We start from the raw sequence: 16,032 nt of genomic DNA on the forward strand, positions 1-16,032 counted from the left end.
TCTCCCAATGCAGCAGCATGGCACACGCAAAGACTGGCACTGATAGTAGCGGATGCCCTGGTACAGGCTACTGCTGCTCCCTGCAAATGACAACAGGGCAGTGGTATAAAAGAGAATCAATCCTCCTTGGCGTCTTACCTTGAAATTGTACATTGAGGTCAATTATCAAGTTCTAAGGTGTGAGATAAAAAAGATTGGATTGTCAAGAGATTAAGAAGGAAGGTGATAGACCCTTTGGTTTGTGTTACATGTAGCACTTCCACTTTTGGTTCGCAGTAAAATGTTTGCAGTGTGGCCAATCCCAAGTGTTTCAAAATCAGGAATCAGGTCCCCCTAAATAATGAAGTTGTCTTAGAAATATATTTTGGGTTCCTTTTTGTTTGTCTTCCGGTGTGTGAGGTTTTGTAATGCACTCAGGTCACGTTTTCAAGCGTTTTCTCAGCTACTGTGAAGGCTAGAAATTTACTTCAATTTTTAAAATGAAAGACGAGAAAGTTTAATTCCAGAGGCTGGGGATTTAATAAAACAACAAATATCACAAGACTCATGATAAAATTGCAAGAGTTAGCGTGCATGTGTGTGTGTGTGTGTGTGTGTCCAGGAGCTGCTGTTATGAAGAAGCAGCAGCTTGACATGCTCAAACTGTGAGTCTGTCTACAATGCAGTTATCCTCTTCCTCTGGTATTACACCTAACCCAGCTCCCGTCCAAAATCCTTGCACCCAAGTTGGCCTAGCTAGAGCAGTGGGGTAGAGCATGGGCTCCCCTTTCACTCAGGTTGGTAACCTACCCGCTTTGCAGTGAGGACACAGCTTAAACCACTTGAGGGCTGATAGTCCTCCAGTGCCTTCCCACAATTTCCGCTGGGTCACCAGGAGGACAAACAAGTTCTCTCACAATTCACTAGGGACAGATCATTGAGTGGCTCATCTTACTCCCTGGTTCTTTGTGCAGTATGTCCCCAGAAGTCTTAGTGACACACACCGGTGGGGGCAGTACCAGTGAGGACACAGTAACTCAAGCCAGGCTTTGCCTTGTGGCTGCTCCCACCTGGGCTAGGCCAACCCAGGTGTTCAGACCTGGGTGCTTTTCACCTGGGCTCTCTCTGCAGTGAAGACGTACCTTGAGAAGACATCTTTCACCGCACCATTCCTTACAGGTTCTGATCACCACTGCTCCCTTAGGCCCTGACTCAGCCACATACTTAAGTATTGGCTTCAATGAGACTTACACACGTGCTTAAGTGCTCTGCTGAATTAGGGTCTCTGTCAGTTTCAAGATGCTACTGATCATGGCACCACAATGGGGTGGAAGCACAGTGCTTAGCTGCTGCCTGGGAGTAAGAAAAGAAGGGTGAAATCAGTAAAACCCTGGTGAATTAGTTTCTTTGGCTTTCAATTTATTTTGCAGAGAGTCTCTCCCACCCCAACTACCATCCAGCTGTGCAACACTAAATGCAGGAAAGCAGAAGTGCGGAGTGCACTTTCCGTATCCCGGTGGGGGAGATAAATCTCTTTGCCCTTTTGTTTTCCTGGGGAAGCAGATGCTGGATGGAAAAGGGTTCATTTGTACAGCAATTGCCCAAGGAAAATTCCAAACTGCTGCTCTGTCTTCCTCCATCTCAGGATGATTACAAAAGGGCTTTTATGCTCTGAGCAAAGCTGCATGGAGACAGTGGCAGATCCCAATTTCCTTTATCATTATTGTTAATAATCATCCTAATATCATTTTCCTTATCCACTATTTCTCTCCCACCCTGAGCTTTCTTTTAATGAATTCCCTTCTGTTACCGACTCTGCAATGACACCAGGCTGATTTGTAATGTAAATTGGCACCCCAATGTAAGGGCAACCTGCTGGAGCACCGCAGGGCTCTAATTATAATTTTCATTAAACTCCTTCTGTTGGTGACTATCTGAGCAATCTGGAGCTGCAGCAGAAGCAAAAGGAAATTAAAGAGACACTACCACTTAGCTGCAATGTCAGTGTGAGGGTAACACTCCCAGCTGTTTAAGAGAAGCTAAAACAGGGCTCTCCCCTTTCCTTAGGGGTAAAGTTTAGAAGCTTTGTTTTGTCTGTAACAACAGGTCTACACAGAGTCTAATCTTTCCTTCCCCCCACAACACTTCATGCTAGCTTGGCAGGGGGAGAAATCGGCCTGTGTAAGTGTTTTACAAGTGACCCATTTGTGACCTAATTAGAGGGATCAGCTGCTAGAGCTCTGCCTAAAACTTAAGGGAACGATCCTGGTCCCATGGAGTCAGTAGTGGGGATTGTCATCGACTTCACTGGGAGCAGGATTAGGCCCTAAGCTTTGAAAACTGGATGGTGGGGGTTGGAAAAAGAGAAGAGAGAGCGCAGCACACAGCCCTAAAAGTGAGTGCTGTCAACCGGAGCTGGGGGACAGCTATGGCTGGGGTGGCTAGATCTGCATTGATCCACTTCATGCCTACTGCAGGCTTTCCTGGCAGGTCTCCTAGGTAGGACTGGGCATAACTTAAAGATGCTGCCCTCACGCTGATAGAACTCCTGATGGAGGGCAGCACTGGCGACACTTTCCCCTGAGACCCGATCTCATCCCACCCACACTGGCAAACTGCCCTTTCCTGCATTACTGTGAGTGAATTTGATCCATCGTAAGGTGCTTTGAGATTCTTGGATGGAGGATGCTAATAGGAGCTCAGAGGATTGTTAGTCGCTGTTGCGTGGGGGAGAAGAAGGGTAGATGGGGCCTGTCGAAGGAGAGACTTTAGAAGTTAGCAAGATCAACATGTTGTTCTGTTCATTTATTCTGTAATGTGTTTAGAGAAAAATGCTTGTGGCTCATCACTGTATTAGGCCCAGGGTCTGAACACACAGCTTCTGGTTTCCTAGGATTTAGAACTTGGGTGTGTTAAATTAGTTCAGAATAAGGTTAGTTTTATAGATGTGCACAGTATCCTCGGCCTGACGTTTATCCAGAGCCTGTGACATGCACAGAGGATTGCTTTAGTCTGAGTGTCAATCTCCCAATGGAATGCATGTTTAAGGAGTGTTATAAGGGGATTATCACCTCTATCATTTGCTTGAATATTCTTTATAAACAAGAATGTAAAACTACTAGCCAAGCAAAGTAACCTGTGTAGCCTGTAAGGTGTCAGGTGACAGGTTCCTGATGCCACTGACAGTCTGCCCCAGGGAACGGGGGCTAGGTGATGACTTGCAAGGGCCATAGACTGAGGTGAGGTGGGGATAGAGGGTGGGGGTTCCCTGGGAAGGGGAGACCCAGATCTGTGGGACAAGAGGCAGTACCCTAGCCTGAAAGGGGCACCAGAGTCCAGAAGGGACTCAGCCCCAGTGGCAAGCGGGACACCAGCCTGCAGAGGGTGCTCCAGAGGCTGAAAACGCTAATTCCTTGGACGACCAGCAGGAGGCACTGCAGGAGTGAGTCCCACACCATTACAGTGATCACAAATTGTGTCTCGGTATGGTAGGAAACTACTTAGGAGATACCATGGGGATACATTGCCATGGTTCAAACTCTCAGGGATGATGTAAAAGGACAGAGTGGGAATCACTATGCCTATAAAATGGGGCTTGTTCCGAAGGTTTTGTAAGTATATTTCAAATTTGTGCCTCTTTGTCTCTCTCAGATAAAGGGTTTTTCTTGAGCTGTGTGTGGAAGGGACAAAGGAAGAACTGAGACAGTCCTTTCAAGATTCAAGTCAGTTTCCTTATGGAGATTCTGCTGTTCCTTTAAGAAACCGAAGACTAAAATACACCTCTACCCCGATATAACGCTGTCTTCAGGAGCCAAAAAATCTTATCACGTTATAGGTGAAACTGCATTATATCGAACTTGCTTTGATCCACTGGAGCGCACAGCCCCAACCCCACGGAGCGCTGCTTTATCCACACTGTATCCAAAATTGCATTATATGGGGTCGCGTTATATCAGGGTAGAGGTGTATTTAAGGACATTTGTTTAACCCTGAAGTAAACAGGTGCAAATGAAGTTTGTGGTCTTACTCCAGGGCTGAACCTGGCCCTTTACCTTATAATTTTGGACCCCTCCTGTTGTTTGTCCAGCTCATGAACCCAGTTCTAAGTTTATCCCAGGCAAAGAGACAGGGTCATTGTACATCACAGACAAACTGTTACTAGTATTATTATTTGTATGGTTGTCACATCTGCGAGCCCCAGATGTGGACTAGAACCTTGTTGTCCTAGATGCTGTACAAACATAAAAAAATAGTCCCCACCCAAAGGGCTTTTCTACACTTTTGTATCCATAGCTACGTTTCCTATTCGGTTGCTCATGTAACTAGGAAGCCATAAGCCTGACTAAAATAAACAGCACAGTGGTTGGGCTGCCAGAGTCTTGCAAGGAAATGCATTTAAATGCTTTGTTGTTTAAATAATGCTTAGCAATTTGGTTGAGAGTGAACAGTGTGAGGGTGACCAAGGAATATTCTAACTGAGCATTTATTTAACAAGAGCTTAGTGCATTTTTACTGTATTTGGATTTAGAAATCCAGCTGGCAGGCATGCAAAGCTCCTGAATGAGCATGCAGCTGCCTTTTCACTTCTTCGGAGGGTAACCTGGTATGTACTATGGGAAATAAGACGCTGACAAAGTGCAACTTTTCAAAAACTTTTTGCTGAAAAGGTTGCCCGACCATCAGCAGAGTGGACTTTAATTGCAGTTTCTTGAATTTCCTGACTGTTCCTTTTTAGTTTGTGAATTTTTCAAGAACTGTAATGAGGCTGTTTCTTGTTTCATGAGAGTAGTAGCTGGGGAAGCCCATACAGTGTAGATTAGCTTTTGTTCTATTGCATTTGCTTTCAGCTAAGAACTTGAAGGCAAGACTGTGCACATAACACGTATCCACCAATCAATAGTGCAAATGAAAACTCCACTCAGTTAACATATATCACGCTGCCATCACGTGTGAAGGGGGCTCTAGCTATCTATTCGAAGGGCCCAGTCCTGCTTTTAGTGAAGTCTGTGGCAAAACATCCAGTCACTTCAATGTTATCAGAATCTTATCACAATCATTTTCAAAACTACCAAGAATAACAGTTAGCCCCAAACTCTTCCAGTTCCCGAAGGAACATATTTGAAGTTCCAGTTCCCAAAACATATTTGAAGACTGTTGTAAGGCCTCCTATCAGTCTTCTTTTCTCAAGACTAAATACACCCATTTTTTTTAACCTTTCCTTGTAGGTCTAAATCCTCTATCATTTTGGTTGATCTCCTCAGGACTCTCTCCAGTTTGTCCACATCTTTCCTAAAGTGTGATGCCCAAAACTGGATGCACTACTCCAACTGAGTCCTCACCACTGCCAAGTTGAGTGGAACAATTATCACCCGTATCTGACAGACAACACTCTTGTTATTACACCCTCGTGATATTAGCCTTTTTTGCATCTGCATCACATTGCTGGCTCCTGTTCATTTTGTGATGCCCTATAATTCTCTGATCCTTTTCTGCAGTACTACTGCCTACCTAGTTATTGAGACTGAAATTGGAATTATTTTTCATATTCTTTCATCCCTTCTCTTGTGAACAACATTGGCTAGCCTTTCTGGACTAGCAGTAGGACAGCTAGTGCAGGGATGCAATGCCATGTTTAGTGGGAATAAATCTTTCAATTAGAAGTTGTAATTCCTGCTGATATTGTAGCACTGCTCAGCCTCCTAGTCTTTATAATGTTTGGATGGCCTCATAAACAGTAGCAAATTGCCCTGGCAAGGAACTAGGACTTCCTTAACTCAATCCTCAATAAACTTGTGCTACTGCTGGCCCCTTGTGTTAGAGAATATCCCTCGGCTGCACACAGCTATCCAAGAAGGCCATGCATCCCAAGCCTCACCACATGCCTGCAGCACATAAACGTCAGGCACTTTCTGAATAAGAAAACTCTTATTTTTCTGCCAGGTACAAATCCAGTCACATCCCGTTCATTTCAATGACCATTCTGTCTGTCACAAGGTTTTCCTAAAATGATCAAAGCTAGTACAATACATTAAATTAATTGGCCTTTAAGTTCTGGAGGCCTACGTTCAGAGGTTGGCTTAGGTCACAAATAAAATGAGTTTGGCAGCCTTATCACAGTGGGTGGAGGAGTGATAATGCTTAACAAATAGAGCCACAGTACTGGTATGTATTGAATTGTCCCAGTTATGATGCACATGGGTAAGAGTAGTTCTGTGGCAACCAACCTGATGAGAGACGAAGAGAGCCAGACTGGAGCACAGCATTCTGTTGCAGTCACAGAGGGCTAAACCAGATGATCGGAGAGTTTGAGCGTTTGGTCCCCATGAAGTGCCCACCAATTTGCTCTGAAGGTTTTTGTGCATCCTCACCTTAGCTGCAGTTATCATGAGGTGGTTCAGATATGTGAAAGATCTATGATGGGCAAGGATCAGCAACCTTTGGCACGCAGCCCATCAGGGAAATCCACTGGCGGGCCGGGATGGTTTGTTTATCTGCAGCCTCTGCAGATTCGACCGATTGCAGCTCCCACTGGCCACGGTTCTCTGTTCCAGGCCAATGGGGGCTGCAGGAAGTGGCAGCCAGCACATCCCTTGGCCCGCGCCATTTCCTGCAGCCCCCATTGGCCTCGAACAGAGAACTGTGGCCAGTGGGAGCTGCGATTGGCTGAACCTGCAGACGCAGCAGATAAACAAGCCATCCCAGCCCACCAGCAATTTCCTTGGTGGGCTGCATGCCAAAGGTTGCTGATCCCTGATCTAGGGTTATTCTGAGGTAGACTGGGTGGGATTTGTGTTTCAAGAGAGATCCATTGAGAAAGATGCTGAGTTCCTGGTCTGCTCTGGCATTGTAAAGATGGAACATACTCGAAATGTCAACATGGTGTGAAGAATGGTCTGCAGTTGACATCAGAAACCAGTCTCTCATATGACCTGACTATGTATATACCCGGCTTTGATTTGCCATGCCACTTGTGGGCCCTTCTGACCTGATTTCAAACGGGCCATGATCAATGTGCAGCCAGCCTGGGGCCAACAAGAGGATCCCACATGCATCTGTCGGTGACAGATCCTTAGCACACATATACCACACTAGAGGAAATAAAGATGTCAAAAATGGACACGGAGTTATTTAATGGATGATTGCTTAGTTGGGGCTAGTTGTCCTTACAAGCCCCCAGAATGACCCAGGTTTATTTCTACAACATTAAATAATTAGAAGACTCAAAAGATGGCATCTGATTTGAATACCCTTCCGACCACTTTAATGCCTGTGTGCTTCTGGATGTAATGAACCTGGGGTATACAAGCAGCTCCTTGGGAGCAAACAGACCAAACTTCATAGAGAATGGTGTTTGTTTTATTAAATGGCAGTGCTGACCAAACATATCTTGGAGACAAGGTGACAAACAGAACTCTTCTGTTCAATTAGTCTCTTGACCTCTCTGGCTCAGCCGGGATGCTAGGAAGGGAGCTGTGGATCATGAGGCCCCAAGGAGGGTTTCCTTGACAACACTACAGAAGAAAAATTAGATTTCATGAACACAGTTGCATATTAGGCCATGAGACGCTGACTTCAGGAGGAGCTGAGAGCACTCAGCACCTGGCAGGATCAGGCCCTGACAGTTTGAAGTGGTGGGTGGTACCAATTTTTTTTCCCCTAATAAACTTAATTAAAGAATTTCCTTTTTTGCTGCATGGAAACAAATTCACTGTGGTAGAGAAGAGGTTTATTGTTTAAATGAATAACCTCATTACCCACAGAATTCACCTTGTCCACACTGCAATTCACTCTATGGCTGAGCAGAAAATTACCTTCCATTTGTCTTAATGTTTTTTTCCCTCTACCCAGACTTAGCAGGAGTTATTGAGGCCTAGATATTTTCACCATTTTCAAAGATGAGAAGGCAAAATTGCAAGGCGGATAGGCATCATGCTGGCTGGCTAATGGATAGTCAGTATCATCAAACCCAAATCATGAGGCAGGCTCCAAAAAACATGAGATTGGCTTAAAAAGCAGGAGATTTTTAAAATAAATTTGAGATTTTCTAATTTCTTTCTAATATATGAGCCTTTAAGACTCACATTTTCAAGCTTGTTTTTGCAACCATGAGGGTTAAGAACTTTTTATTTTTTAAGGACAGCTGAGAGTGTCTTATAATCCCATGACTCCAGGAACTGGGGCTTTAAGAAAAATCCAAAATATTTTAAGAGTTGTCAACACTGTCGATGTGCACCGAGCTTGATCCTGCAGCCCTTGTACGCCAAAAACACTCACTGAGGTCAATGGGAATCTTGCCTGAGTAAGAACTGCAATTTCAAACTCTTGCTGACAGTTGATAACTATGGAAGTTCTTGCCACTTTAAAGTTGGCTTGAGATGTTTAATAATGTGCATGATGGAGTTTATCAAACAAAGACACATCTAGAAAAGTCTGGCTTTGGCTGGATCTCTGTCCTGAGTTAGGTCAAAGGGAGAGTAAATAAAATTAGGTCACAGAATTGGGCTGTTTCTAAACTGTAGAGACATGTGTCTTCAGGATCCAAGGCTTCCATGTATATCCATCTAAAGGGGCATTGCAGAGTTCTCAGCAGTGCCTTGTGGCCATCAGTGCTTTGGGTGTCCAAGGAGATGGAAGCATGGAGGAGTAGGAGAGAAAAGATTTTAAAGCTGTGTCACTACTAGGGCTAGTAGAAAATTACCCATCAAAACTGTTTTTCAACAGAAAACTGGGATTTTGGACAGAAAGAGGAGTAGTTTTGTTTGTTTTGTTTGTTTGCAAAAAGTGTCTGCTTTCTATGGAAAATGCTGACTTTTTGTTCCAATTTTCCCCCACACACAACCCCTCAAAAACTTTCATTTTTCAGATGAAAATGTTTTGTTTTTTCAATGAAAAGTTTAAATTTTCCATGGAAAAGCAAACCATTTTCTTGGCAGCTCTAGTCACTATGCTTAAGAGTCTGTTATAGAGTCAGACTGAAAAAAATTCCCAGAGCCAAAGAGCCCTGAACTTTGGGAAGGTTTGGATCTAGACTTTTTTAAACTAGATCCCATCTCTAATGGGTTACTGGCAGAGTGGTTTAAAGAGTACTTAGTGTAAATCAGAACTGGACACACCGTTTTCATATTTCTTGCTTCTTTAAAATCCATCAGCCTGCTGTAAAGCGTGGATCCATTAACACATTGGGAAACTGTAGTGAGAGACCAATTTGCTTGGCTTGTTGGAGAAATCTTTCCAGCTCCCCAGTGATTCATAAAAAAGTGTACCTTTGACTGACTCTGGTGGGACTCAAACCTACAACCTTCAAATATTCTTTGCAAGGAGACAGATCCTTGTAGGCTGCATACAGGGTTACCGCCTCCTAGCTGCTCCTCTGTTTCATGCTGGTGCTCTCTCTTTAGCCATTAAAATTTAAACAAAAATTTCTCTTTAATTATTAAAACTGAACTTGGAAAGGGTCAAAGCAGCTTTACTGCTGTTAGAACACAGAGGTGTGGATGTATGTGATATATGGTGTATGCATAGCCAAGTCACAGGTCTGTTTCTCTCACAAGGTCAGTTCAGCATCGTCCAAATTGTTATTTTTTCCAAGTGACTCCAGAAAAGCAATAAAAGAGACAGATCTGAAATGAATAAGATTAGAATGCTTAAAAACGAAATACATTAGCAAGAACAAATCTAATTGCTAACGTGGCTGGGATAGTGGGATAAAAATGATGTGGCATAAAAGGATTATAGGTGACCTCTGACTCATTCATTGGCTCCCTTCACTTCCTCCTTACCCACACCAGTGCACCTGGGGAATGGGTAAAACTTCTGAGCTCATCAGGGTAACCAAATCCATACATGCCAAAGGGGAAGCTGGCAGGAGGCAGAAGCATGTGGGATGTTAGGGAACCCCCTGCTGAAGCAGGTCAGTGTTCTTCAGTCTGGTGGCCTTCAGAGAGCCAAGTACAGAACCCACCTTTTCACAGGAGCCTCCCTGCAACTGCAGAAGCCAGGCAGAGCCCAGAGGAAGGGAAAATTATAGAAAGAAGAAAAGTAGGAAGAGAAAAATAGAGGAGGGAAAGCCTCCAAAGATAAGCAACCAACCCCAAGAAGCATGGGACCAGAGCCCATTTTTTATATTTCTCCTCCACTTTATTCTACTGGGTATTTTTAGTACCTAGATACCTGGGTCAGATGGTGCCATGACTGTACTTTGGTTTCTCCACTATACAAATACCTCTCAGGCAGTCGAAGCACAGGTACACAAACATGGGGCAGTCACGTCTGAACAAATATTTACGTAAATCTCTGCTGTATGACTACTACCCTGAAAATGCCCATCACAGAAGAGGTTAAGTGTCCCTCAAGGGACAAGAAGGAACAGTGGGAGATGGAGGATGTAAGGGGAGATGGGTCTTTCATATGGATTCAGCTGTGGCACCAGGTACTATGGTAAGTAGACGGGCCTCTTGGCTTATATACCAGCAAAGGTTAATAAGTAGAGTTTCTCAGCATTTCTTGTTCAAAACTTCTTTAACAAACAAAAATGGTCTGTTTTCTACATTGAAAACTTTCATGAAAAGCCCTTATTTAGTTGTTTTTTTTTTAAATCACAATTATTGAAATCTTGGAGTTCTTTAATTTTCTCCTCTTCCTCCCCGTTTCCTTTTTTTTCCCCTGAATGCAGCAGAGTGAATGATGTCTGGAGAGGGTGGGTTGTTTGGAGCGGTTGGGGAGGAAATCCATTTTTTCCTTTTGCTACTTTGTAACTTTTGCAAACTTCCTCAACTTTAGAACAGTTACAGAACAGCAACAAGGAAAAAATGGTGATGGAGGAGGAAATTGACTACCCATGAGTTATGCAATTGACCTTAATTCATGTATTCTACAGACACATGAATTGCCTTCCTTTCACTACCTGTTGTATAAATGCAGTAGAGCCCTAAAGACGGTTTTATGGGTTTTATCTGTCTAACAAATACTTGGTATGATTATTGTTATTCCAGTCCCTTCAGATCGCCACAAACACAGCTTATATCAGAAGAGAAAGGTTAATCACAATCATTTAGATTTTTGTTCTGTAACAAACTGGTTGAAGAAAACTGATTTCCCCTTCATTTAATTTAAAAGGGGAAAGATGCTGTATGGTCTGGAGCAGCAAGAAGAGAAAAGGAGACTTTCCTGTAATGAGAAGAGGAGCCTCTGCTGTTTAGAGGCCAGTAGGGGTTAGGTCAGCATTTATGGGGCATTACAACAGCATACAATTGCCAATGCATAAGACACCCACCCACCCCTACCTCTCTCTGGTACAGAACAGAACCAACCCTCTGTGCTAGTCTTCTTTGTAGGAGGCCATTCTGTCTCTGCATCTTACACCAGGGATAGTCCCTGCAGGCCTGGGTGGCAGCTTTGCAGCTACAGAGCAATCATGAATCAGTCTCTAAGACTATTGGGATCATTCCATCTGACAGAGGTGGCATGAGACCCATTTTGCCAGATTCCTGTGAATTAAACAACCCCACAGAGGTCACTGCTGGAAGGAGATGGTGATTGATGGCTAGTGCTAGCTACCCCCTCCAATGACCACACTGGCAAATGTTCTTTTGTTAAAAAAAAACAAAAAAAACCCAACACTTTTTTGGACAGGCAAAGTATGATTTTTTTTTCTAACTAATAAGAACAATTCTTAGTGGCAGTAATGCACTGTTGGGTAGAATCTATATCTGTCCATTTCTTACAGTGGCGGAAGGCAAGAGGCAAAGCTGAATATTTCATCCTAATCCACCTAAGGCAGGGTGTTATCTCTTTACAACACACACCCCATTGTGTCCCCTTGTCTAACCGGCTAATTGATATACTGTGGTGCTGGCTCGATATGGTACATATTCCAGGGTTAATGTCACACACAAAGCCCATTAAATGCCTGATTGAATGAAGTGGTCAAAGTCAAGTGACCTGTTACCAGCCAATCAAGTTTCAGGAATCCTAAATGTCATTGTACTATGAACATTAATTCCCTACTAAAAAGATTAAGCTTTTAACCTATGACTGCTGGTTCTGATGAGATATAGAAAATCTTTTGCACTCGTGGGAGGATACCAAATTGAACTACTGTGAAATGCAGAATATTCTCCCTGTTCCCATTTCAAAGGCACAGTCTGATAGCACAATGGCAGCAGTGCCGCATTTCACAGCACCTTCCAGTTAGTTAAAAATGGATCAAAATATGACAGCGTGTGTTACTTCAAAAGGGAGATTAATTTGTTTTGTAGAATGCAGCCTGACTTTGAGCCAGCTCTCCCCACCCTCTGCTTCTCATGCACCCCTTCTCCAATGCAGAGAGCTGTCATTGAGGAAAAACTGCTTAGCAGCCATACTTTTTGATCTCCTCCTGTAAGCAACAACACTGTTTATTTACCCCTTTGAAACATAGATACTTCTGAACTTTCCCCACTGTCTTCCGAGCGAGTGGTTTCAGCAAAGAGAACTGTGTTCCTGTGCAGTGTATCTACCTGCCATTCCTTTGGATATAGTTCAATTTCCTGCACGTTCCGAGCCACAGGGAGGCATATGAATGATTTCCCCACTGTGTCACTCAGGGAAGAGGAGGAATTGTGGTCGTTTGATGAAGTGTGGCACTCCTCTTCAGGCTGCTTCACTGGGCATGCATAGCTCACGGGGATACAATGAGCATCCCCCAATACTTTAAGCCATTGCAAAAGTTCCACTGTCTGGTGCCCAGCTGCGTGCAGAGCACACCCAGGGAAAGATGCACTGCTTCAGATGTGACTACGAGGAGTAGACTAGGAGCATCCACTAAAAGAGTTCAGTATACAAAGCTAGTATAATATATCCTAATACCTGGGGATGGCAAAGGCCCTTTGGACACTCAGGGCTACTCCCTACAAGTGAGGGAGTAAATACTGGATATTATACACTTAATCTTGGGCGTTGCTGGTAAATTTTGGCAACTTGTTTGTGGGTAAAAAATAAATACCAATTGTACTCTGAATGCTGTTAAGTACCTTTGTTTTGCTATAGCTGATTCCACTTTCTAAGGATTTGGTACCAGTCACAGTATTGGACATAGCATGTTTGGGATGGAGCAATACTTTGTATGTAGGAGAGTGTATGTGCCAGAGGCATGGAGTAAAGGGATGAGGGGAGGCACTGGCCCATTCACCTCCGCCTTGCTTGAGCTGTGAACATATCAATGAAAAGACTTCGAGGGAGGAGGTTGTCTGTTTGTTTTTGTGCAATTGCATGTCTAATTTGCACATATAGCTGCCTGCTCTATGTAGCAATTTGATGCACAGATGGCCAGCTATAAGTCTAGCTGGATACATTGACTGTTGTTATGTGCACAGTGCCGGTAAAAACGTGCCCAAAATGCGCATATTTTTGCATTGACTGTTCTGAAAATCTGGATGTAAATCATTAACAATGTATGGCTTTTACCTTAAATTAATATATTAGCGTTGAAAAGAGCTAAATAGGTGGGGGGAGGGCAGTGCTTCTGACGGGGAGGGGACTACCTTCCTTCCCCATGTTATCCCAGTGGATGTACCCATTTAAACCAATAAATGCAAAACACCAGAGGCAGCTGGGGTGATGAAGTGAATCTGAGACTGAACATTAAAAGCCTTGTAACAAGCTGTGAATTTGTAATTCATCTTTTGCTCCTTTTCTTCCAGCTTGCTGCATTAGAGAGACAAGTGTTTGATTTCCTGGGATATCAATGGGCTCCTATTCTAGCCAATTTCCTCCACATCATCATCGTTATCCTTGGCCTCTTCGGAACTATTCAGTATAGGCCACGGTACATAGTGGTGGTAAGTAGCATTCGCTTTCTTCTGTGCTACAATTACCCAGCAAAGTCCGTGATCAGGTCTAGTGGACACTGGGTTAAGGCTGGAACCATTCACGCACAAATATTCAACCACTAGAGATTTTTATCCACACAGAGTCATAGAATCGTACAGCTCAAAGGAACCTCGAGAGGTCATCTAGTCCAGTCCCCAGCACTCATGACAGGACTAAGTATTATCTAGACCATCCCTGACAGGTGTTTGTTTAACCTGTACCTGCCTGTGCCGCATTAAAGAGCACACTATTTATTCTACTCTTTGCTGTATTTACTCAGCACTTTTGGAAGAGATTAAATCATATTTATTATTTGTATTTCAGTAGCAGCTACAGGCCACAACTGAGACTGGAGTCCCATAGTGCTGAGTGGCATACAGACAGATAGTAAGAGAGAGTCTCTTCCACTGAGAATTAACCATCTAAATAGACAAGGCAGACAAAGGACTGGAAAAAGAAAGCGTTGTTTTTCTCCATTTTACAGATGGGAAAACTGAGGCACAGAGCAATTAAGTGACTTGTCCAAGGTTACACAGGGAGACTGCAGCAGAACTGGGTGCTGACCCAGATACAAAGCTGGGTACTGACTTTCTATAACTGAAGATGATCTCAGGTCTCCTGAGCCCCAATCTTATGTCTTAATCACAAGATCATTGAGGACTTCACTAACGCAGCCAGAGGTTATGGATCTATTACATGAGTGGATGGGCGAGGCTGTGTGGCCTCCAATGTGCAGGTCTGACTAGACGATCATGATGCTCCCTTCTGGCCTTAAAAGTCTATGAAATCATCCTTTCAAGTTTGAGGCTTATGAGGATCTGCAATTCTGCCTTGGTTATGCTAGCCAGTCAGATTCCATGGTCAGTGACCACTGGATCTTTTCAGAAGCCTCCTGGAATGGAATGTTAATTTTCTGGCTCTGCTCATTGTTGGTTAGAAACCATTTTTGACTGAAACATGTTTTTTTTTTAAAAACCAACATTTAGAAATATTTTTAGATACTTAGAATCACATTCTGATGCCAGCAAGCATCTCTCTTTACAGGATCTACTGCCTTATAATTGACCTAAACTCTATATGATTCATGTTCCCCTTCAGCTCCACTTTATCACTGTCAGTTATTGGACAGATAAAATCCTCAATGACAGGGACTGTGACTTAAGTAATAAACTTCTGCCAGCTGGCAGCTTTTTGGGCAGGAGACAGTTTGCAGTCACCTCTCTCTGTGAAAGCTGACAAGATGGAGATCAGGTTGTGACTCTTGGGCTGTCTGACAACCTCCTAGCCTCATACAAGGACCCTCCTGCACAAGCGTACACTCTTGATGTGCGTGAAGTGTACCTGTCGACGTGGGTGGAAGACAATTAAGCATTGCAATAGAAAATGCCAGGGGAAGTTCATTTAAAGGGATCTGAATAGTATTTTTCTGAGGAATTTGGGATTTTTCTACAGACATTGCCCTTATTCAGTTTCCCTACGTGTTGACAGATTTCAGACTTCATTCAAAGTAAACCAATCAACTAACAAACTTCTCGGAACACGACAAAATGCATTCTGGTCACACTTCATATGAAGAGTTACCAGCTGCACAGAAAGCTTAGCTGAAGGAAGTTTCCTGAGTCAGGATAAGTAGGAACCCAGCAGAGCAGGGCTTTCCAGCCACAGGTCAGTAAGACAGATACCGTGGGTTGGTTGAGTTCGCCTCAGTTTCTGTTTCACACACCTGAGACCAGCTGTTCCTCTTCCCCTAGGATGCTAGGTTCTGCTGCACCATTTCCTCCAAGACTCTAATTGCTGATCTGGTGCCCAAAGGAAGGGACCCACAGGCTTCTGGGTGGCTGGCAGGGTTTTTCTTTAATTTATGTATTTCTAAGCATGTTTGTGGAGATGAGTGACATAACAACTGCACCTTTCAGAGGAGCAGATTACAGGAATTAGAAATGGGGCCCATTGCACTTGCCCTTTGTTCTAAAAAATGCCAAGGTTATTTGTCTGGTGGTGTTTTGAAATTGAGAAGTCACCTGGATCTCAGCTGGAGCCCTGACGAGCCTCCCATTCCTCCTAACTTTTGGCCTTACTCTGCCCTGCAAGCCCCTGAACAGCAGCCATTATCTTCAAGCTGAGGACAGATTAACGTGACTCTCTCCAAAGTCTGTCATCTCTCCTTGGCAGGCTGCTGTAAGAGCAGCATGAACTGAACACCCC

General features: G+C 43.7%; 1 protein-coding gene across 2 annotated transcripts in view; it reads left to right on the forward strand.

The window, feature by feature from the left end:
- The window catches only part of NKAIN4 (sodium/potassium transporting ATPase interacting 4), an 80,155-nt gene that overhangs the window by 24,796 nt on the left and 39,327 nt on the right, over nucleotides 1-16,032 (forward strand). For both annotated transcript variants that reach the window (XM_032766442.2, XM_032766444.2), the window contains exon 2: nucleotides 13,659-13,796. In XM_032766442.2, the coding sequence (XP_032622333.1) occupies nucleotides 13,659-13,796 (138 nt within the window). The remainder of the gene's footprint in view (nucleotides 1-13,658; nucleotides 13,797-16,032) is intronic.

The sequence above is a fragment of the Chelonoidis abingdonii genome, chromosome 14, assembly GCF_003597395.2.
Source record: "Chelonoidis abingdonii isolate Lonesome George chromosome 14, CheloAbing_2.0, whole genome shotgun sequence".
In the NCBI taxonomy this organism is placed as follows: domain Eukaryota; kingdom Metazoa; phylum Chordata; order Testudines; family Testudinidae; genus Chelonoidis; species Chelonoidis abingdonii.